The sequence below is a fragment of the Strix aluco genome, chromosome 4 (genome assembly GCF_031877795.1).
Source record: "Strix aluco isolate bStrAlu1 chromosome 4, bStrAlu1.hap1, whole genome shotgun sequence".
NCBI classification, from domain to species: domain Eukaryota; kingdom Metazoa; phylum Chordata; class Aves; order Strigiformes; family Strigidae; genus Strix; species Strix aluco.
In genome coordinates this window covers 78,527,267-78,551,264 of record NC_133934.1, presented here as the reverse complement: position 1 = coordinate 78,551,264, position 23,998 = coordinate 78,527,267, and the positions used below count along the sequence as shown (strand labels likewise).

Below are 23,998 nucleotides of genomic sequence, written 5' to 3'. Positions count from 1 at the left end.
TTTTTTCTGTTGAAGTTGAAGAATTCTATTCATTTTATTACTAGTTATGTGGAAATCAGTCCATACCTCAGGCTTTCTTCATAACCTTTCACTTACTGTATGCCTTGTCTAGCTCTGCCCCTCCCTGAGATAGTTACCACAGCTACCCACACCATTTAGGATTTGAGCACACCAGGGACTTTATATGATGACCTAATGATGCTTTCTGGTTGGTTTTCTGTTTCCCTAATAATGCTTAATCTTGTACATCATCTTTTAGCTGCTGGGCATTAAACAAATGTTTTCAGAAAATATACACAGGAATGCACACATCTGTCCTGTGTCTGCTTAATGGCTAATTTGGACCAATTTTCATGGTGTGTATATATAACTAGTATTTTCCATGTGCATTACTTTATGATGCTGACACTTGATTTCCTTTGCTGATCAGGTTTTCATTTCCAGAGAAGTTTTGGTCAGCAGTGAAATCTCACAGTAACTTTGTGAGCACGCAGTAGCATTCCTAAGACAAAGTGCCCTGCCCGAGATGACAGAGTCATTTTCAGAAGCAGGAATAGAGCTCAGGAGTTCCTGTCTCTTGCTTTTGGCTGAGATGTCATACTGTCATACTTTCTGCAATAAAACATTAATCTACTCCCTTCTCAGGGCAAGTAGCTTTTTCAGAGGCATGTTTTGAGTTATTTAGGATAGTCAAACCCTCAGCCAGCTGCAGAGAGAGCTCATGATGCCATGTGACTGCACAGCTGGTTTGTTCTTCAAGCCTCCTGTTTCATTCTGGCTGAAAGAGAGGCTTTATATTCTTCCTTTTTTTTTTTTTTAAAAAAAAAAAACCCTCATTGTAAAATGCCTCTAGAGGAGAAAACAAGAAGGGGTGATGTCTCAATCACCTAAACACATACTTTTTTTTTTTCTAATCACCTTTGCAAAAATAACACTTCATATTTGTTTTCAAAGTGCTTGTTGGTGACATTCAAGATGAAAGGGTAGCAGAAGATCATCATGCTGGGATACTGTATCTGCTAAACCTTGCTTTTTTCTTCTGGTTTTAATACTGTTCTCCCACTCCCAGGAGCCATTAATGAAATGGCCACTCATCCTGGCTATTATGAGGACCTAGTGGAGAAGTCGATGGGGAAGTATAATCTTGCTACAGAAGAGATAGAGAGGGATCTGCACCGCTCGCTTCCGGAACACCCAGCGTTCCAGAATGAGATGGGTATTGCTGCTCTAAGGAGAGTCTTGACAGCTTATGCTTTTAGGAATCCAAACATAGGATATTGTCAGGTAATTGAAATACCTTGGCTCTCCTTCAATTTCTGGAATTCCAGTTCATTCCTTAGATTCCTGTTTCTTCGGTCCTGTACACGAGTATTTGGCTGTGTAAAGCACACTGATCCATGTATAATGCTGTGAGGTAAAGCCTCAATGCTGCAGAATTACAGTAATGCTGAGGTCAGAGGGATTTGACACAAGGACCTCCTCTAACAGAAGTATTAGCAGCACATGCTGAGATGTGCATAGTTTTCTGTAAGCATATTTTCTGCCCGTAAATCTAGAGACTGGGCAGAGGATGACAGAGCTGTCCTGATGTACATCTACAGAGAATGAAAAATGAACCCTGAAGAACGGTTCTCTTCTTTTAAGCAGGAAAAAAACCCCAACTTGTAATTGTTGAGCCTTAAATTTTTACCTACTTACTCAATGTATTAGTTGTAATAACCCTCCAGAACCTCCTTTATTTTTTTCAATGATGCCATTCAATCATTCCAACCAAAACTAAAAAATAAAAATAAAGCACCCTAGAAGATATCTTATCACTGTACATCACAACCATGTATCTGTAGAGTTAATGCTGACCAGTGCATGGTTTGGGAGTTCTTATGCCTGTGATTTCAGGTCACTTTAGTGCCTGGTCCCAAATCATTCTTTCTTGCTATGTAACTTTGACTTACCACCTGGGCTCTTTTTTTGCCTTTCTACCTATTTTTGCAAAAAGGAGACTTGAATTCATGAGTATTAAGAAGCCTGATTGATGTCTAACTATTAGCACTCCTAGATACAACATGAGTAAGTGAAAGTGCAAGCAATTCTAACAGATACTGTCTTAAATTATTTAATAACAAATATAATACTAAGTAATAGCCTTTTTGTAAAGGTTGTTTAACAGAGAAACAGTAGAAAGACACTGTGATTCTGGTTCCTAAAGCTGTCACAGGAATTGTTAATAGCCTTCAACTTGATCCATGACATTCAGAATGCTGATTCACAGTTACAGTGAGAATTCAGGCATGCAAGTATTTCATACATTGTAGACAAGATGAAAAGGAATACCATAGACTTTGGCAGAGTTGTAACATTGTTCTGAGTTTCAGGTGAAACCTTAGTTGCTGTTTCAAGCTGGTAATGATCAAGCTGGAGTCTTAAAATATTACAGGATTTGAAATGAGCAGCTAATTCCTTAGGAGACAAACTGAGAAGAAAATGGTATTGAAATACTTTATTTCTTCAGACTAACAGAGGTCTAAGCAAAGGCTGTAAGCCATCAAGTCAGAGGTCATTGTACAGTGCTGTGATATTGGAAATGAAGTGAAACAGCCCTAAAAAACTTGTGTATACAGTCAAACATGGAGAGTGAGCAACAGCGAGACTTTTGTTTCACTATGCTCTAGTTGCTCGTGACTGACGCTATTGCAGGCGTTTGCCTCAGCTCACAGATGCTGTGTCTTGACCTCTTCCTAGGAGCAGAAAACATGGGGAGTGCAGACTGCCTCTGCAAGGCGTGGTACAGCAACACCCATCATTAGTGTGCTATAGGAGGCATTTGTCTGCATCAGACCCAGATTCCCCAAGAGAATCTCCACCTGCTGGCAGAGTATCAGTGTAGCTGGATGCTTGCAGACCTGAGGAGGCCCTTGATTATGAAAAGAAATCTTGATTTTTTTTTTTTTCTGTAAAAAAAACCAACCCCAAAACCTAACAATTTCTTGTGGTTTATCTGAGGCTTTCTTAAGTCTTCCTTTGAGCAGTGGGGAAAACACTGCCTGCTGTTTTTACAGGAAAATACTTGAACAGTTTGGGGTCTGCAGGGGGAGATGTAGCTAATCTCCTAACTGTAGTAACCACTTATCTGCCTGGTTATTGTGTGAATACTGAATAAATGAATCTAGCAATTTATATTTCTCTTTCTTTTAGGCTATGAATATTGTCACTTCAGTACTCCTTCTTTATGCAAAAGAGGAGGAAGCTTTCTGGTTGCTGGTGGCTCTGTGTGAACGTATGCTACCTGACTACTACAACACAAGAGTTGTCGGTACGTTATGGGGAAGTTTTCTAAAATGACAGTGCAACAATTAACCCAATTAATTGGTATTATTTGTATTGAAACAAGCATACATGTAGATGTACATGTGGCATAGATACAACTATGAATGCTAGTGGTAAGAGAGCTTGCTCAGGAGCATAGAGGCAGTTCCCTAAACCGAAACTGTGGTAGATAGCAGTTTTTCACTTAGGATTAGATGGCTTTCTAAAGTGGGCTTAAACAAAGTAAATAAGAAGAGATGGGAGGCTAAAATTTTAATTTTAGATGATCCAGTTATCTAATTAAGGCAAGGTGGAATCAGGAGCTTTGGCAGTCTGTAGCAGAAGTCTTTGTGCCTGTTTACCAGAGATTTGAGAAGGCACAAGAATCTGAAAGCTATTGTCAGATGGCAGTTTCCTTCTGTGTGTGGAATTGAATGGTTCTTCAGTTTATCATGGAAACTGTCTTTACTGTAGCTCACAAATGCTTTGAGATACTCATTCAGACTTAGAAAATATTCTTCCTGACCTGCTTAAGCCACTGATGTTGTGGCATAAATGTGTATAACACAGGGTTCTCTTGAAATAAATCCAAACCCTCACAGACAGTCACCCTGGCCTCCTCCAACAGGTGATGTGGAGAAGGCTTTTCTAATTAGCAGTGTAAGTACTAAGCCATCTTATAACTTCTGTAGGTGCTAGACCAAATTGACCCTTTGTTAACTCTTATGAAGTGTATAATTAAAACAAAAACCCTTACTGCAGTTCAGTTGGCATGTACAGCTCAGTAGTGGAGAGAATCTGTTATTTATCTGAAAGTGAGAGAATGTATGTAAGCATCATGTAGAATATTCCTAGGTTTTGTATTTTTGTGTGTGTATATATATTTTTCTCCCCTAAATGGTGATGTGGTCAGTTGCTTCTGAATTAATGGACATCCAACCTTATTTATTTTCAACAGGAGCATTGGTGGATCAGGGTGTCTTTGAAGAATTGGCTCGTGACTATGTGCCACAGCTTTATGACTGCATGCAGGACTTGGGTGTAATATCCACCATTTCCCTGTCCTGGTTCCTCACTCTTTTCCTCAGTGTAATGCCATTTGAAAGCGCAGTGGTGGTTGTGGATTGTTTCTTCTGTGAAGGAATAAAGGTGATATTTCAGTTAGCGCTTGCTGTCCTCGATGCTAATGTAGACAAGCTGCTTAACTGTAAAGATGATGGAGAAGCCATGACAGTCTTGGGAAGGTATTTATTACAGAAAATAAAGTATCTTCACTTTATTTTTCTTTTTTGCTTTTCTGATTTTGTGTTCTTCTATGTACTTAACTTTAACCAGTACAATGTATGTAAACCTTCTACATGCTTATAGTCCCCTTTCATCCATATAAGGTATTCTTTATATTATCTTAAAATAATGTTAAGTGACCAACAAGGTAAAAATTCTTCTTTCAGGACATTCAAATAAACTTCCCAGACCTGGTTATAGAAACTTATTTTGGTTGATTATTTTAGTTGATTACATGGTTTTTGTTACTTCATCTTTTGCCTGCTACCTTTTAAATGCTGCTAAGAGAAAGCCTTGATCTCAAGGGAAATTGTTTCGATAATGGACTAAACAGAACTCAGATGAATTAGGCAGGCTCTAAAATAAATAGATTTCAGTGAAGCAGAAGGCTGATAAATAAACTGGATTGAGTTATTTAATACAAACTAATACTGCCGAGTGTAACCTCTGATTTCCTCATGTTTGGTAGTATTTAGTTTTCAAAATGCTGCTGAAACTTTGGAAATTTTTTTTCCTAGTAAGTTTTATTAGTATAGCCTTACTGAAGTCTGGGTTTAACTTCTTTGGGATTAAAGACAACTGTGGTTGTGTTTTCTCTGAAGTAAGCCCCAGTGCTTGCTGAGGATCTAAGTGTTCTGCAGCTGCAGGATGGAAGATGGATGATCTACAGCAGCTGCACTGGTGGGAGGAACATGCCCTTCAAGCCTCTTTCAGTGAGGTTGGGCAGTAGTAGAATGGGGAGTGTGCAGGGTGAAGCACACTGAGCCTTGTTCCCATGGTGTCATAATTCCCTTAGTATATTTAAACAGCCAGAAGTAACAAACCTGTTCAGTAAGCCACGTCTTTGTGACTAGCTATATTTGAGCTATTTCTTGATAAGGATAATGAATTACCAGGGTTACCTTAGCGCTCTCTGAGAAAAAGCAGTGTTAGGATATGTCAGATTACTGATGTCAAAAATTCTGTAGTTTATTAGCAGAGAGTGGCTTGATCATTTTTATATTCAATAGTCTATGTGTAAGCCTTATTCTGTTAACCCTGAGAAGGGAGGGAGCATCAATGCATCTTGGGTTTCTCACTTGGGTTTTTTTTTTTTTTCTTTCCCATCAGATATTTGGACAGCGTAACTAATAAGGACAGCACTCTTCCACCCATTCCTCATCTTCATTCACTGCTCAGTGATGATGTAGAGCCTTATCCTGAGGTGGATATCTTCAGACTAATCAGGTCTTCCTATGAGGTAGGCTAGGGTTTCTTCACAGGAACTTGCCAACCCACACTAGTTCTGCTTTACAGAGGAATTTGATACTCTATACTTTGGCTTTGCTTGGAACTGAAAGAATATAAAAGAAATACAGAGTCATCTCAGAAATCTGAAATGGGGCAGGAAAGAGGGGTTAGTCTTTTTCTTTTAACCAAAACTTTTAGTTGGAGCTGTTTTGTATAGAAGCCTGCAACATCAAAGGAGAGCCCACAACAAAAAAGTGATTTACAAACAAAAGGCTGAACTTGTAATTCAAAAAAAGTTATTTCTCATCTAAGCTTTCTCATGCTTTTACAGACTGAAATATTAGTGAAATCTATATGACTTCAGAAGACCTTTCTATTATCAGTGGAACTTTTGTTTCTTTTACCTTTTTTTTTTTTTTTAAGCAAGTGCTGATTATGACCATGGGCCCCTAGCTTCTCTATAATCAACAAAGCTAAAAAAATTTCAAGTGAAAGGTGCTGGTAATAACGGATATCAGTAAAGCACAGGACAAAGCCTGCAAAAAAAAAAAAATTTGAAAACCAGTTCCATTGTTCTTAAATTTTAAAAATAAGCCATCAGTTAAATACTCCTGATGATTACACTGATGTTAATTTTTTATAAAAATTAAATAATAATTCTAAGGAGTTATTCTCTTTGTTTTCCTTTTTTCCTTCCATTGACATGCAGGGTAAATTAGAATTTTTAGTCCAAGATGTAGGTTCATACTTAGCAATATGACAGCTGTTTCAGAGACACTTCCAATGTCCCTAAAACCTCCTTGCTTTAATAACATGATACCTATTTAACAAGGAATTAGGTAGTCCTTAGTGTATTCTACACTGAAGGGGAAACAAAATCAAATTAGCTGTATAGTTCTTCCCCTTCACACAATGTTAGAATGGGGAGAAGGTTGTTTATGTGAAGTTATTTCCCTTGTATTTTTCTGATTTCCTCATCACAAAGACAGCTTGCATTGGCTTAACTGCTTTTTGATGAATAACCTGACTCCATGCAGAGCCAGTCTGTCTTTCTGGGGCTTATGCAGCACAGAACCTTGTACCTTGTTCTAGATAAATAACCAGCTGTACTCCAGTATAATTAGGCAAAACAAATAGCATGAGGAGTCAAGAACTGTGAGGAAAGCAGGAGCTGGTTGCAAGGAGAGAATTAGTTTCAGGAGAGTCATTGTTGTTGGTTGATTATTAAAAAAAACCCCAACAACTCAGTAGTAAACTATCAAGATAAAAAAACTTCAAGGCATCTGTTACTCAATGACTGTTATGTTCCTCAGTGAGTTGTGTGCAATCAGGGCTGGGAATGCACTGTTAGCTTTGTTGCAGCTACAAAGAGCAAAATAACAGTAAGTGAGCATACCTTTGCTATTTTTAGAATTTAAGCTGTTAAAGGTACTTGTTGGGTAACCATCTATCCTTAATCTTCTAGACATTTATTGTTGACAAAAAAATAGGAGGATCTACAGCTGAAAAAAATGCTTTTTCTTGGAGTCCTTTGCCTTCCCTCAAACACACACACCACCCCCAAGGTGGGGAGAACCTTGTCCCTTGCAGGCTGTCCTATGATATTTGTCATGGAGCATGATGAGTCTGAGAACCTGATGAAGTCATAGCACTGGCAAAAGCACAATATTTGGATTGTTTCATGAAGAGCTACTTTCCATCATGCTCTGATCCTGTCCAGCTCATAGCTAATCATGTCAGATGCATATATGAGAGGTCTCCAGAGAAAGCTGAAGCGATGCAGAGGAATTTTTTGGTAATTAATTGGCACCCCCCTGATGATATTGAACTGAATTTCTACATTTAAATGAGAAACGTTCTTGAAATAAGAGAATATACATAACAAGTACATTTTACCCTGCCAGTAACTTTTTCATTTCCCAAAAATGCTTTTTATTAAGAAATCTCTTTTCATTCAATTTTGCCATTAATTCAGAAGGCATAGAGCCAGGTGTTATAATAGTTATAATAGAAGTGACTGAAATAATGCACAGTCACTACAGCTTTAAAAGTCTGTGCATGTCTCCTTAGCTGTAAGTGGAGTATAGTCTCAGATATTCAGAGCTGTTATGTGCTTAACTCCTTTGATTTGTGTCTTTGTTAGTTTGGAAAAAAATAGGCCTTAAGCATCTATAGTAGTGTCTGGATCTTGGCCATTTTAACTAAACAACTGATGCTCAAAGGTCTGTGCTGTTGAAAGGTTTGATACAGTTTTGACCTAACAAGTGACAGGCTTCCAACAATTCCCTGTATGGTTTGAAAGTTAACATGGGCGAGGGACCACTCCGAGAAGGTAATTGCATGCAGCCTTCCTTTTCTGTAGGGTACACGAGTTTTAATTGTATGGATGTGAAAAGACCATCTCATTTGGCCTCCGGACCAGAGAATAAACCCTGATTACTGGAATAGATGTAGCCTCAGAGCCTCAAAAGACCTCCATTTTCAAGGTTTTGTGACCTCTGTGATGCTTGATATTCATGGATATTTCTCTAGATTCCATTTTTTCAAAAGCCTTCTTTATTTGCAAAATGCTCTAAGTACATGAAACATCTTTTTACTCCCGAGGGACAGGATAAAGGTGCACAGCTTTAGTGTTAATTTGATCATACAAGAACATGCTAAGCAAATTGTGACCTGCTTATGTAGATGCACTTGCACTGGAAATATAAATCCATCCTGTATGAAAGCATATCTTGTCGCCCACTTTTAGTTTTACACGTGCCATACTTGATGTCTGGCGTTATTGTTCCTGCTGGTCATCTGTGTATTTCTAAGTATGTTACAAGTGTTTTCTTGATGGTGAAAAACTTCTACTTATAGTTCACAAAAATAAATCTGAAGGATTAGGCATCCCTCTACATACAAAAACATGGAATATTATTCCTTATAGGTTTTTCCCTAGGGTGCTTCTGTAGTATATGCAGGACCTCCCTGAGGCTGTTTTGTGCATTGTGAAGAAAACTTCTGAAAATAAGACTTGGGCACTTTAGAGAATCTTCTTGCTAATAGAAGTTGCATTCTTGATGCTTGGTTTCAGATCCTTATGAACGTAAGGACTGCTGTACTGTCTCAGCCGTTAGAGATCCAGTTAGTCTAAATATCTTCTCTCTCTGTAGCAATTAAGATATTCCAGGACAAGCTGAAGTAAAACCTTGCAGAAGGATTTATGAAGTAATCCAGTCATAGAGATTTGCCAAGCAAGAAATTTCTAATTTAGGATTATTGCTTTCAATGTGAGGATTTGTAACTTAATAAAGACCTTTCAAATTAAATGAAAATAAAGTATTGGGAAAAATAAGATCTAGTGATACATTCCTAAAGTCTTTGTAACTTTGTCATGTGTTGGGAAAAATGCTTTAACAGCAGTTTTTTAAATATACCATCTGTGATATATCACATAATTAAATTAATTTCCCAAACATCATTAAAGGCAAGCTAAGGTTTCCAAATACTAATACACAGACTATCCTCTACTTCTTTTTCTCTTTGAAGAAATTTGGAAGTATTCGAGCAGATTTAATTGAACAAATGAGATTCAAACAAAGGCTGAAAGTTATCCAAACCCTTGAAGATACTACAAAGCGCAATGTGGTAAGTACTGAAATAATGTTCTTTGCAAAGATTAAGGTCAGTCAGTTTCTGAAATTTAAATTAGCTTTTCAATGAGACATGGATTTCAAATCCATAACTGTTAATGTTATGTTTCAAAAGGTACGAACTATTGTGACAGAGACTTCTTTTACTATCGATGAACTGGAGGAACTGTATGCTCTTTTCAAGGTAAAGCCAAGTGAAGATAAGATCATGTGCCTGCAGGAAATGCAAATGTTTGGGTTTTTTTATATGGGACTGTCTTTTTTAAAGACCGGGTTGAGTCTGAGTGAGTTACTATCAGGTATCTTACTACAAACTTGAATTAGCTGCTGTATTATTTAATATACAAAAAACCCCAACCATTTTTAAAAGCTCAGGAAATTAAGTAACTCACTAAATAATTTGTCCATGGAAAAAATGCATTTACTGATGAAAACTATTATAATGAAAAAGTGAATAGATAGAGACTTTTGATCAGTCTTTAGAAACTTACATATGTCTCACTACGTGACCCAAATTTTGGAATTTAGCACAGAAATACCTTTATTCTATTATCTCAGACAAATAAAACTTCCATATCACAATGACTGATTTTTGCCATTGTTAATGCTTTAATGTATACTGTATTACATGGAAATTTATTGTCATGAAGTGATGTGTCTTTGTAAGTTGATTGTACAGCAATACTGTTAGATCCATAAATTTAAAGGTGAGCAGTTAAAATGCTTTAGCTTCACCTTCATGCACAGTGCCTTAAAACAAGATACTTTCTTCCTCTGTTTTGTCATAAGAGAGTTGTTTTGTGGGGTTTTTTTTTATTCCATGAAGAACTTCTTTCCTTTCAAATTTCCCATCTATAGTGTCAGGTCTTACAATTGTCCAAATCCTGCAGTGCCTTCTTTCAGTCTTCCATGGAATCAGTGAGACTAAGTCAGACAGTCCACCTGATCACTGTGCAGTGCTAGAATCTCTTTCTTGAAGCTTCTGAATCATTTTGAATTAGCTGAAATCAGCTCCAGAACTTTCACTGACATCAGTAAGACTGAAAGAGTAGGACTTTATACAGTTCAACAAAAAATATTTCAAATCAACAGCTATTTCCTTATGCTCTGAAATTAAAGATTTCATGAGACACCCCCCTCTCTGACTTGGCTGTGTGGTGAGGTTGAAGGGGGTGACTAAGCACAACAAACCTGTGTATATATGCAAGTCACAGCTGCTTACTGCTCTGTTCAAAACAGGTATTTCATGTTTCATCTGCCTTTATCTTCTGTTTTTTGCAGAGGGATGTTTTTTGTGCTGTTTAGAGGAGAAACCTCTTGCAGAAGTGCAAGGGCTAGGTAGATGGAAATAACCTGCTATTCTTGTGTTGTTTTAAGAATGTGTGCATAGGAGTTTGGAAATTTTTTTTTAAATCATTGATAGCAATGAGTTGTTTACAGAAGTGATGATAATCTCACAGCATTTGCCTTCTGTTCAGGCAGAACATCTGACTAGCTGCTACTGGGGAGGAAACAGCAATGCTGTTGACCGGCACGATCCCAGCCTGCCTTACCTGGAGCAGTACCGTATTGACTTTGAGCAGTTCAAGGGGATGTTCGCTCTCCTCTTCCCATGGGCATGTGGAACTCATTCAGATGTGTTAGCTGCACGCTTATTCAGGCTTCTTGATGAAAATGGAGACTTGCTTATCAACTTCCGTGAATTCGTCTCTGGGCTAAGTAAGGAGAATTCACAGCACTTTCAAAAGAATCTGACCAAAACAGTATGTTTCTAAAGGGAATCCAGTTGTTCAGGAACACAGATGTTGTATTAGCTGCCAATTTGCATAAGTTGCCTTTAAGAGCTGTTCACGCTACTGTTCAGTTCATTTTATCACGCCTGTGACAGTGGTTCCCACTGGGGTTTAGGCTGGTCTCAGTCCATCTATATTAGCCAGTGGTGTATCACACTGGGAGGAGGACCGCACAGGAACTACACGTCCATTAGGGTCTGAGGACTTCCCTGACCGCTAACTCGACACAAAAATGACTTGCAGCTTGTGTGCTTAGTGGTGTGATTACTTCTCATCAAAGTTTTTCCTTTGGGAAAGTCTTTTATATGTTGTTCTGTAGTGTTCTTCCCTCAGTGACACTGCATTTTGTTACCTGCTCCTTACATGTTCCCTGAAAGTGGGAATTTATACCTTTTGTCAGCGCTACCAGCTCTGGAAAGGGGAGGGAAGCAGCATTTGCTCCCTTGGCTGTTCAGGAAGCACACCTGAGACGTTTATGTGCACATATAACAAACAGGGGAAGGATAGAGTGAGGATGCCAGTTTTGGTTGCTCCTGAGTAAAAGTGCTTCTCTTTAGAAGCCTGCTGACACCCCACATCGCTTCCCCTCACGCAGGGACGCACGTTTTGCACCTCACAGTATATGCAATGAGAAGTACTACCTATATTACTTCTGAAATCAGTAACCAATACTGCAGACTAAGAGAAAGAGCAGGATGGAAGTCACCTGAAAAGGAGAAAATGGAGGTGCAGGTCAGAAAGGGAGGCTGTATGTCATTAGTAGAGATTACAGCCCGTGCAAGTCTTGAAGAAGCAAGATTTCAAGACATGAAAGTCAATATTGCAACAAATGGAATGTGCAAGCCCCAGGATTAATGTGAAGAAGCAAAGATGAGACAGGAGCTGGCCATCCCTTTTTCATATATGGCAGGAATTATTCCCTATAAGTGACCAGCATCTTGCCATCTGTTATGTGTTATTTCATGGCAACCTGACATTTTCTCCAGCTTTACATTTTGATCCTTTTTGGGAGAGAAAAAGTTTCCCAGTCAGCTTTCAGCAGCTCGTCGTAACAGTATTTTTAAGCATTAATGCAAGGCTGCATTTGGAGCCCTAAAACCTCTGTACGGCAGTGGTAACACGTGTTCTCTCACAGGTACAAAATAGCTATGTGACAGTAAAACGGATTGCACGCCTCCCCTTCAAACCACCCAAAAACCCAGTGCTTCTTCTGATGCAGTTCTGAATTGTATTTGAGGGACTGTTTGCCAGGTAATGCTTAATGGCCTTTTGAGCCATGACCCATGGATTAACTACTCTTGCTGTTTACAGGATACTGTTAATAACAACAGTTATTGGTTGAGACAGCATTTTTTAGAACCAGTAATGAGTACTAAGAACAAGGAACAGTGTTGAGCACTGTGAACGAAGAGAATGTAAAATGCACAAATGTGGTTATAAGCCAACATGACTGAACTAAAATGTTCAATGGGTTAAACAACCAAAACTGCTATTCTGCAAAACCACATTTTTTTCAGAAACTAAGCCCATAGCCTGAAAACATTTTTTTTTTTTTTTTAAAAAAAAAGTCAACCCCCTGACCCCTTTTTTGTTTAAGAAGCACATAAGCGGTAGCAAGGACAAAACAGTCAACAAAAACAACATGGGATTTATTTGAACATACTCCACCATGCCCCAGGACTGTTAAAAATTCCACAAACATCAGCTGCTTTAGTCTGCCTCACCAACCCAATATGCCTTGGCCATGAAGGTCTCCTAAATGAGGAATATCTTCTGTTGGAGCAAGACACATCTGCTCAACAGGGGACTGTGTCGCCTTTTCCTTGCGGCTGTCCCAGAAAGCACAGTCACAGGATGAGCATTCTGGAGGTGACCTGTGGGGACCATCCTCTCTTTTTACTGTGTCCAAACAGCAGTGTTGGACTCTGGCCCTGGTTAAGGAGGACATCCTAGGCATGGCCCATCTCAGAGGGTGCTTGTTGATGGCTGAAGCAGCTGCAGCGCCTGAAGCATTTCTTGTTTTACAGCTCTATCTTTCAATGCCCTTATTCCACATAGCCATAAAGACTTGTTCCCTCGAAGCCTCTTTGCTGCTGCTGACTCTTTCTAGTAGCTTCATGAAGAGGAGGTAAAAAGGGGTGCTGTGTGTCCCAGCATGAGCTCATGGCCCTTTCTTCTGTGTCAGTGTGAAATCCTTGGGATATGAGTGCTGAAATTGCAACTGGGAATCCCCTGCAGCAAATAGCTCAAGAACCTCCTACTTCAGGTGCCTCTAGGGCCTCAACTGAGCAAAGATGGAACAAGCTGGCCTCTTCTTCTGTACATTTACTCTGTGTTGTGTTATGGCAAGTTCAAATAAAGGAGTGATCCTGATTAGTTTGCTCTAGTTGTGCTGCTCAGAAGGGGTTGTCAGCCTTGGTTTTGAGCTGTTTGGGGTATTCACTCATGAAAGACCTCACCTGCACCCCCATACCACATTGGATTATAGCATGTCAGTTGTTGCCTCAGGATCCCAGTAAGCTCGAGAGATTTCCACATAGAGTCAAAGTGGCCCCCTGCCATGTGTTTGCAATACTCCCTTCTCAGAGCATGCAGCTCTTCCACCTCTCCAGTGACTGCTGGTGACTGCAGCCACTTGCCCCAGCTTCATGAAAAAGTCAGCATCATGAAAACTGTCTCTCAAGGAGTACCTGAGGTTTGGGTTTTTTTTCTGAAAACACCTTTTCTTCAAGCACAGGTTGCAGGAGGATGTTGAGAAAGCAGTGTTAACCTCGCCGCTCCTCTGATCCTTTTGGGGAGCTAAATGCTGTACAAACACTCCGCACCCCTCCATCTGTGTTCAAGAGAGGTGCAACTGAAGCCAACATTTCTATGTTGCTCCTAAGTTTTATATTAACAGAACAAAGTTCTAACCTGTTTAATTACTTAGTTAATGGCCTCAAAGAAGACAGGACGAAAACTGCACATATGACATTATGCTCAGAAAAGACTCAACACGTGCATAGTGTTGACAGAGGGGGAACAATCAGAAAGGAGGATCAGTGAAGGTTATTCCTAGTCATGCCATGAAAAGGGGTGTTGGTGGTCAAGCCCTGAGAGGGGTAAGAGCAGGTGTGTTTAAGGACATTGTGAAGGTGACAGCTTTCCGATAGAAAGATTCAAAGGGTGTAGTCGTGCTCTCTTTCAGGCACACTTTTTTCTCTCACCAAAAAGTAAATTCAAAACTTCTCAATAAAAACTGGTGGTGCATCATCTGAGACTCGTACTGCAAAAAGACAAGGCTTGTTGAAAGTTGTTGAAGGTCTTAAGTTGACTCCAGAGTGCCAGGAAGGGAAGTATTTCTGGTTGGGACTCAGAATGGTCTTACCACTGCCCCAGTGCTTTGCTGCTGAGGGATGCAGGGGCCATGCAGGAGGCCACTGAATTTTCTGGGCTCTCCTATAAAATTATCCCTACACTGCAGCATGCAGGTCAAAACGGTGGCCTGAGGTGTCCACCCATACACAGGTCTCCCGTAACTCCCCATAATAGGGGCACATCTACCAGAGGTCTGTTCCTCTTTTGTTGTTTTTATGAATGTAGCCTATTTTTTTTTTTTTTTATTGTTTAGTACATCTTCAATCCTCAGATCTTGGGTAGCCTACTGCAACTAACTGTCAGGTAGCTCCTGCAAATTCTAGTAGGCTGTTCTTCCCTTTATAAAACTTTCTGACCTCTCCCAGGGGAGACCCAGAGGGTTGTCTCTGGGAGAGTCCAGATAACATCTTTGGTAGACTTATCCCACATTGTGCTGTCTTCATTCACATACATTTTGACGGGAAAAAGGGCCTGGCATTAGGAAGCACACACAGATTCATCTCAGGCAAGAAGCAGTACCAGTTGAGCTTTTTCAGTTCTCTTCACATCTGGGGACACAAGCCTGTATGTGTCACCAGATATCCTGTGTCCTGAATCCTGTTTTGATGAATGTGTCCCTGGCTGTTGCTGGAGGGTGCAGAACTGCAGCCCATTCTGTGCTTTGGTTATCTCATGTTGCCTTTAGCAGTGGGGCACTTCGCGTAGTACCTGGGTGCATAACCTAAGATACAGTTTCACCAGAAAGGAAAGCATTACCTGCATGGTGTGGTACACCAGATAAGAACATAAAGAGGTTTTGTGTGTAAAAAGGAGCAAATTGAAAGCTAAATGGCTGATGTAGAGTACTTGATTCTTTGACTTAACATCTGTATTTATTGTAGTCTTAAGCTTTATGGTAGACTGTGATTGTATTTGCCAAACCACACTTTGTAGTTTGCGTAGCAGAGGTAAGTTGACACAGTAACCTGGAAGGTAAAATAAATCTCTTGTGTAACCTAATTAATGAAGGTTAATTCATTTGTTTATGAATTACAAGTCATAACAAATAAGATTTATGTAGAAGTCTGATTATCTGTTATTTCAGTACTTTAAAATTAACTACCATCCATTTAATTAATTAGAAGGAGGGGCCACAATAGACCACTTGGATTTCATACAGCTAATTGTAGAGTAGACCAGAAAGGAATAGGGGTTGAGGTAGATAAATCACTAGAAAGTATTGCCTGAGCATCAGTTTAGCCCATGGCGGTGCTGTGATAAATGCTGTTTACTTGAATTTCTCTCTTTTTTTTTTTTTTTTTGTAAATATCTTATTGTTCTAGATCATGTGATGTTATTATTGGATCCTCAGATCAGAAAGTTTGAAGTCCACACAAAAAGGTCATCTTAACTTTCAGCTGGAGGCCTTTCTGAGTGGTAACGTGATGATCACAGATTACTTTTGAGCGTTATAAAATAGACAATTAATGAAGGACACAAGGTTGAAGTACAGAATTTATGGTCTGTGTTCTCTTGCTGTTGTGATTCTACTGCAGACCGTGTGATCTTAGAAGTCAAGTGACACTTCCTTATGATCTGAGGCTGTAAAGGGAGTACAGTGCTTCTCAGAGTGAATGTAGCAGCTTCTGAAGTTAAATATTTGTAGCAATAATAAGTAGACTAGTGTTGAATGCTGAGTAGTAACATACTGTATATAATGCTGTTTAGGTGCAGCATGCCATGGAGATCTTACAGAGAAGCTGAAGCTACTGTATAAAATGCATGTTTTGCCTGGTAAGTAATGATGTTAAAATAGCTGTCATCTTGTTGAGAACAGAAATTTGAGGCAGAGTTGTTTATGACTGGCTTTCCCAATTAAAAATTAATTTGTGGGAATTATTGTAGCTGTGTATGCAGCAGTAAAATAAGAGAGCTTCTACCATAACCAGACATGGATTTGGAAAGTCTGCAAGCACCCATGCAGCCCTCTATTGCTCTGGCCACAAACAGGCCATTTATATGTGTCTCTTACCTGTTCAGCTAGGGTTGGTGGCTTCCCCCACGCATGACAAATACAGTCTTCTTCAGCATTTGTTACCATAATGCACTTTATTTAGCAGTGAAGCTGTTCGTGCATGCCCTGGCTACGTGTTTCTGTCCCCAGGCTTTCTTCTTGGTTTTGCCTCTGGGCTTATACAACTGGTTGCAGAGGGAACCTCCAGATCATTTCTTAGATGTGTTTTCCAGGGAGTTATACAAACTGTTGGGCTCAGCTAAGTGAAAAAGTCAGTTTAGGGTGGAGAGAGGATGGAAACATCTCAAAGCAGTTTTGCCCCTTGTCATGGTTTAACCCCAGCCAGCAGCTAATCACCACACAGCCGCTCGCTCGCTCCTTCCTGCTCCCAGTGGGATGGGGAGGAGAATCAAAAAGAAAAAGTAAAACTTGTGGGTTGAGATAAGAACGGCTTAATAACTAAAATAAAAATAAATAATAACAACAATAAAATATAATAATAATTGTAAGGAAAATTAATAAAAAAAGAGAGAAATAAAACCCAAGGAAAGACAAGTGATGCATAGCAAAATTGCTCACCACACGCTGACCGATGCCCAAGCAGCGATCCACCCCCAGCCAACTCCCCCCAGTTTATATACTGGGCATGATGTTCTGTGGTACAGAATACCCCTTTGGCCAGTTTGGGTCAGCTGTCTTGGCCGTGCTCACTCCCAGCTTGTGCACCTGCCCGCTGGCAGGGCATGGGAAACTGAAAAATCCTTAATTTAGGGTAAGCATTACTTAGCAACTAAAACATCAGTCTGTTATCAACGTTAATCTCACACTGAATCCAAAAATCCAAAACACAGCACTGCATCAGCTACTAGGAGGAAAATAAACTTTATCCCAGCCAATACCAGGACACCCTAGAAGAAAATTATGTCCTGGAACTATGTCCTCTCTGGCTTGTCACACGTGTGCCATGAAGAACCTATTGCTGTCCTCACTGAATCTGCGATTTAAGTATGTTGCAATTGTTTGGGTAGTTTAATTCTTGTGCTCATTTACATCCTCTGGTAAAGATGCCTAAAAGCTTTGAGAGGACATTCACCTTCATGTGCTTTGAACATGTGTCCCTGATTGCTCCCAGCTGGCTTTGCTGGAGGTAGGTAGGCTTGATTGATTCACTAGTTTAACTGGAAAAAATTGTAATTTTATTGAACTATAATGGAAGAGATCCATTTTGAAGAATGCAGCTCCTGGTATTCAGGGACTGGTAAGCTCATACCAAATCATAACAGACTGTTTCTAGCCAGGAAAAGGTTCATACCCTGCTTAGGACGTGCTGAGCTGCACAGAAGAAAGCAATGGAAGTAGACATGGAAAGATGGGCAAGCCAGCCTCTGAAGGCAAACAGCTACTTGTTAGTCCAACAGTATTGGATATCGGGGAGGAGACAGTACAGGTCCAGTCGTTCCTATCCTGTGAGCTGAAAAGAGACAATTCCTAACCCCTCACATCCTCACACTTTTACTTCTAGAAACTAACGTTCTGAATGTATCAATGGAAATATGTTCTAGTTTTTAATTAAAGGGTGGAATTTTTAATGAAATAATTTTATTATATTGCTTAGATCCATCCCCTGAGCAGGAAGAGCCAGACTCCGCTTTTGAAGCTACTCAGTACTTTTTTGAAGACATCACACCAGAATGTACACACGGTAGGCATCTTTTGTCTCAAGTGTGAAAAGATAAGGTAATGCATTTCGAACAACATGTTTTTTTAGGAAGCTACTTTTTTTATTGGATTAAACTTTGAAGTATTCTCTGTAAAAAGTAGTGTGTAGTCCTCGTATATGCAGGTGTGTGTACTCTAAGAACTCCCTTGGATTGTGTATTGCAGAATAATTTCATCGGTGTGTTACAATGGAAGTAATACTGTGATAAGTGCAGCACACATACTGAAGTGCCTCGATGGAGAATGGGAATAAATACATTGGCTTTCAAGAGATATTTGGATCAGAACTTAAAATATTCTAAAAAAACCTAAAGCTAAAAGATATCTCAAAATATAGTTCAGCGGTTTGAAATCTTTTTGTGCCCTAATGAAAACCTGGGTCTCGTCACTGTTGCCTTAGATAGCATTCTCTTTCTTGAGATATTTGATGTTAAGTTTCTCTCTGATTCAAGAATAATATTGCCCATCCTTCAGATTACAGGGGGAAGGAAGGTGGTTTGAAAATACAGATAAGAATTAATAGTCTAGAGATGGTAAGAATTAACATACTAGAGAATTAATAGACTAGAGATGACAATTTTAAGTCCTGACAGACAAAAGAAGATGCATTGATATAATCACCAGAAGTATATCATGCTAGAAGCTGTTTGTGTTGTGGTAGCACAGGCTAATCATTGTACCACATAAACAAAACTAAAGATGGTCCCTGTCTTAGTATTTATATTATTAATTATGTGGAATTTGTCATCAGATTTAAGAATAAGCAAAAATCATCATTTAGTCCTATCCTTTTTACTCTGCATTTTTTGCAATGTAAACATTTTCTTTATTTTGCACTGTACACATGGAAAGTATGTATGTATCTAAAACCACACTGATCTCTCTCCCCCCCGCCCCTCCACCTCCTAGTTGTCGGCCTAGACAGCAGAAACAAACAAGGAGTGGATGATGGCTTTGTTACAGTGAGTCTGAAAACAGATAAAGGTATGCATGGTGTCTCCATTTGAATTACAGCTTTCATTTCTTGTAAAGATGCTCCCTTTGAAAATAGAAAAAAAGTATTAATGTAAGGTTTCTTTATGGACTTTTCCTGTATTTCTGGGTATGTTGATAATAGGCAAGAAGAGCTCACAAGAGAATCGAAATTATCTGCGAATGTGGAGCCAGGAGAATAAATCCAAAGCAAAAAACGCAAAGGACTTGCCCAAACTGAATCAGGTACTTCTGCTGATGCTTTTTTTTTCCATTAACTTTAAACTTTCTTCACATACCTACAAATATTCAGTACATTAACACTGAATAAAGGTTTTCTTTTGAGGCAGATACTTTTTTACCAGAGCAGCAGTCAGCTGATTACAGAAGTTACTGTTTTCAATATATTGTCACTGGCATCCAGCTCCCAAAACATCCTAAAAATGAGATACACACATATAGGAATGATAACATACTATTTTGATCTCTGGACAAAGGGTGATATGACACTGAATATCCCCAGCTAGCTCATAGTTTCTGATAGACATTACCTGAAAGAAGCATTTTATGTCTTGTAATTTATACTGTCAGTCTCATTCCCCGTAGCTCCCCAGCTGCTGAGGAGAAGGAGAACCACTCGGACAGCTGTTTTCCCCAGAGCATATAGGGAAGATTTATTCCCTGTAGAGCAATGCTTCTTACTTAAGGTAGCCCTAAGCAAACTTCCTTCCTGTTTATTTTGTGAGTCTTGAATTCCAGAAGGCTTGCATCCAGCTAACTTACCATTGTCAATTAAAAGAGTGCTGTGGGTCTCATTTAATTTTTCATTACTTCTCATTAGTTAGTAAGTCTACACTTAGCATTGTTCCTACAAGAAAATCCACCAGAATGAATGCTGAGTGTCTCACTGCTCACCCTCTGTTGCCCTCCTGTGGCTGCAGAGAAATAAAATTGTCATTTGTTAGAAGAAACATCCAAATTTATTCTAAAGAGCCTTGAGAGAGGCAACACATCTGGCTGCCCAGTCGTAGAAAACGCTTTCTTGGCTGCACCTAGATTATTTCCAGTTTCAGTTTAATCCTGTAAACTATTGTGTCATACCTCCATTCCAGACTTTTTAAACTGTTTTCGTAGATCTCAGTCTGATCTGTTTCCTGCTCTCTCATTAACGTTTCCTCCCTCTGTGTTTAGGGACAGTTCATCGAACTGTGCAAGACAATGTACAATATGTTCAGCGAGGACCCCAATGAACAAGATCTGTACCACGCTACCGCTGCTGTGACAAGCTTGCTTTTGGAAATAGGTGAGGTTGGTAAGCTCTTCAGTGCGCAGCCCACAAAAGAGACAGACAGCAGCAGTAACAGTTGCAGCAAAGCTATCCCGAGCGAGCTGTTTCAGAAGAAGGAGCACCAGCAGTACCCCCTCGAACAGCACAAGCCGTTCCAGAGCAGCCTCGTCAGCGGCGATGAGGAGGCCGTTTGCACCGACAGCGCTCTGGGCATGCAGATGGAAGACATTAAGCTCGAAGACTCTTCTCCCAGGGACAACGGAGCCTGTTCTTCCATGCTCATTTCCGATGATGATACAAAAGATGATAGTTCGATGTCCTCCTACTCAGTACTGAGCGCAGGTTCGCATGAAGAAGAAAAGCTGCACTGCGAGGACATCAGCGAGGACACCGTTTTGGTACGGAGCAACCACACTGCTTCTCTTCGTAGAAGCACTAGCATCGACAGGGACTGGGCCATTACCTTCGAACAATTTTTAGCCTCCCTTTTGACTGAGCCAGCGCTGGTCAGGTACTTTGACAAGCCTGTGTCCATGATGGCTAGGATTACTAATGCTAAAAACATAAGGATGATGGGGAAACCAATAACCTCAGCCAGTGACTATGAAATCTCTACTATGTCGGGATAAAAGGCAGTCGGGTTTTTTATTTATTTTTTTTATTCTGTATTTATTAGTACCTGGCACAGGCCTTGGTATTTTCAAAACATGATTGTTTTCACTAATGTGAAAATGTTGGGGTGCAAACTTAACTATCTTGAAGTATAATCACTCTTTCTGTGGGAAATGTTACACAAATGCAAATTTTATTCAAAATACAGAAAAAAAAAATAAGTTGTCGGTGAAGTGTGTGTATTATTAACCTTGCTGTCAATATAAAATGGTAAAGATTAGTTCTTAATTTCTAAATGTAAACTTAATGCCGATATTTATGTGCATTTTTAAAATAGACATATATAGAGATCTGATTCTTGGGGAAAAAAATAACAAAACAGGAAGTACCTAAAATTTAAAGGGACACTGTCAACTGGAATAGGACCTCAGGTGCAATTAAGCTCCAGGCAACATCCCTGAAGGATAATTTTATTTCGTATAACTTTTTTTTTTTTGACAAAGAGGATAATGGGTTTTAACGTATGCTTCAATTTATTATTTTTTTGTAATATATGAAGATCACTTCAGTGACACCTGCCTGGCTCTTAACTTCCTCTGCTTGAGACTGGGACACTCCGATAGAAGCAAGAAGGCCATCCCAAGCCTAGCTGGCACATCGGGCAGAGGTAGTTAAATGTGATGATTTCTGCTCCCACAGAAGGCAGAGCCCATTGGCCTTTCCTGGCGTTCAGCACCCTCTGGCTGCACCAAACCCAGCCCAGGGAAAGCCCTTCCCCAGCTGCAGCCACCAAGGAAAGACCTCCAGCACCACCCTGCCTGGAGCTGTATTCCCAACCAGTGGACTTGGAAGCTTTGCTCCAGCGACAGTGTATGCAGGTCCCAGAACAGATTGGTAGAGTCTCTTTTTAAAAATTAAAAGCTGTTTTTAAAAGTTTAAAAAAATAAATAAATAAATAAATATATATATACTTCTAAGGCTGGATCTACAGCATATATAGCTTAGCTCTTAAAACTAACCTTTACCACCAACCTATTATATCCTTGTTAGATTAAGAAAATAAAAACCTGTATTGCATAAGTCTTCATTTACAACAGTGTAAAGTATCAGTAATGAAAAAAAAATCTGCAAGATAATGTAACTGAATGTTTAAGTCTTACTGAGAACACTGTCACTTTATATAAAATAACTAGTATCCTGTATCAACTTACTGAATAATATGTTAAAATGAAAACTGGAGCACCTGCACTTTGAATCCTTGCTTCTTTTATACAGATATTCAGGATTTTTTTTAAATTGTTAGCTGTTTTTTTAATTCATATTTGTTCAGTTCAGGATCATGCTTACACGCCTAATCTTTATTTGCTGTTTTAAGAATATTTTCTGTAGAATACTGTTGATTTTTTTATACTCCTGTATATTGCATCCATGTAACTTGCAGATTTTTTAGCCGAACCTATGTTTAATTCTTTTGTCTTAAAAGAATGCTTTTAAACTGTCAGATGAAGTGGTTTTTAACCACAAATAGGTAATGTGAACAAATAAAGTACACTCTGCACAGATTTGGTTTTTAACTATTAAAGTCATGCTAGAGGGAAAAGTAGGTGATTGTGGTTTATTACACAGACAAATGACTTTGGATCTTCAGCACCGGGTTTCAGCACAAAAACATTTGTTGTTTCCATGCCTGGTTTTGTTTAACACTTGGATGTGTTTAATTCCATCTGCACCAAGCAGCCCGTGCAAGTTTCTCTCAGCTACCACTTTCATTGAACAGTTTTCCCTGCTGTGCTCACATTTGGTGACAACAGTTTTTATTACTTTTTAAGACCCCCAGATATTTTATGACCCATCTATGGTTTGCTGTAGCTCGCTGGGCATGCTTTTAAGGCTTAAAGTTTTTTACAGGGTACTGGTAAGCTGTCAGCCTCAAAACCATGGCAGTGACAGAACAGACATGGGTGTGCTCTATTCAGTTAATTATATTTTTGAAGCCTACTATCTCTTTGTATGTGTGCAAAGTTTATTTGCAAAACTTGGCTGTTAACTTCCCAGAGCTGCTCATATATCCCTTGTCTCAGTTTACTGTTGATTTTTTTTTTACTGTTGTTGAGAGTAGAGTTCTCTCCTTTATAGTTTAGCCATATGTAGACTATGTATAACAGTATGAAAAAGCAGTATTATTCTTTCTGCATATGAGACTATGCAGACTGATTTACATGTGACTATCAAGTGATATTCATTTGAAGCCATAATCACCATTTTGAAGAATATGGCTTTGTTTTAACTTAAGATGCCAAGGCCAGAGCAGGGTGCTTTACTGCAATGCCTGGCAGCTGGGTAAGTTATCTCAGAAGTCTTCAGCACTAAGGGTTAACATCCTTAAGGAGGCTGTTGACCTTTTTAAGTTTGCAGATCCCTAAAATATTTTTCTTTCAGGTGTCTGTCAGGGTAAAGTGAATTTAGGCCTATCAGCAATCTTCCACACACCCCTAGAGATCCACAGACCACAGATGAAAAATTTCTTTATCTCAAGAGGGCTGGCCAGCTTTGCTCCACACCCCACCCCCAGGCCTGGGGGTACAACCTATCATGAAAATTATTTTGCTGTTACAACTTTTGTAACAAGAAGAGGCATCCACAAACAGATCTCTGGTGTAAACAGGAGCTGTTTTCAAGGCAACTTTTTGTTTTGCTCCGGTAGCCTTCCTTACCTTCCTGATCATGTCAGCAAAGCTCCGAAGTGTAAGCCAGGTCATCTTTAAGAATGGCTTTGCTGTAGGTAGCACCCAGATGAGCTGATTTTCTCCAG

The 23,998-nt window shown here is 39.4% G+C and overlaps 1 protein-coding gene across 2 annotated transcripts in view; it reads left to right on the top strand.

Moving 5' to 3' along the window:
* The window catches only part of TBC1D9 (TBC1 domain family member 9), a 56,465-nt gene extending 33,679 nt beyond the window's left edge, over positions 1-22,786 (top strand). For both annotated transcript variants that reach the window (XM_074823709.1, XM_074823708.1), the window contains 12 exons: positions 1,070-1,284; positions 3,193-3,310; positions 4,262-4,547; positions 5,698-5,827; positions 9,349-9,447; positions 9,568-9,636; positions 10,931-11,171; positions 16,310-16,375; positions 18,211-18,297; positions 19,224-19,298; positions 19,432-19,532; positions 20,478-22,786. In XM_074823709.1, the coding sequence (XP_074679810.1) occupies positions 1,070-1,284; positions 3,193-3,310; positions 4,262-4,547; positions 5,698-5,827; positions 9,349-9,447; positions 9,568-9,636; positions 10,931-11,171; positions 16,310-16,375; positions 18,211-18,297; positions 19,224-19,298; positions 19,432-19,532; positions 20,478-21,203 (2,213 nt within the window). In that variant the 3' untranslated portion in view covers positions 21,204-22,786. The remainder of the gene's footprint in view (positions 1-1,069; positions 1,285-3,192; positions 3,311-4,261; positions 4,548-5,697; positions 5,828-9,348; positions 9,448-9,567; positions 9,637-10,930; positions 11,172-16,309; positions 16,376-18,210; positions 18,298-19,223; positions 19,299-19,431; positions 19,533-20,477) is intronic.
* The last annotated feature ends 1,212 nt before the right edge of the window (positions 22,787-23,998 follow it).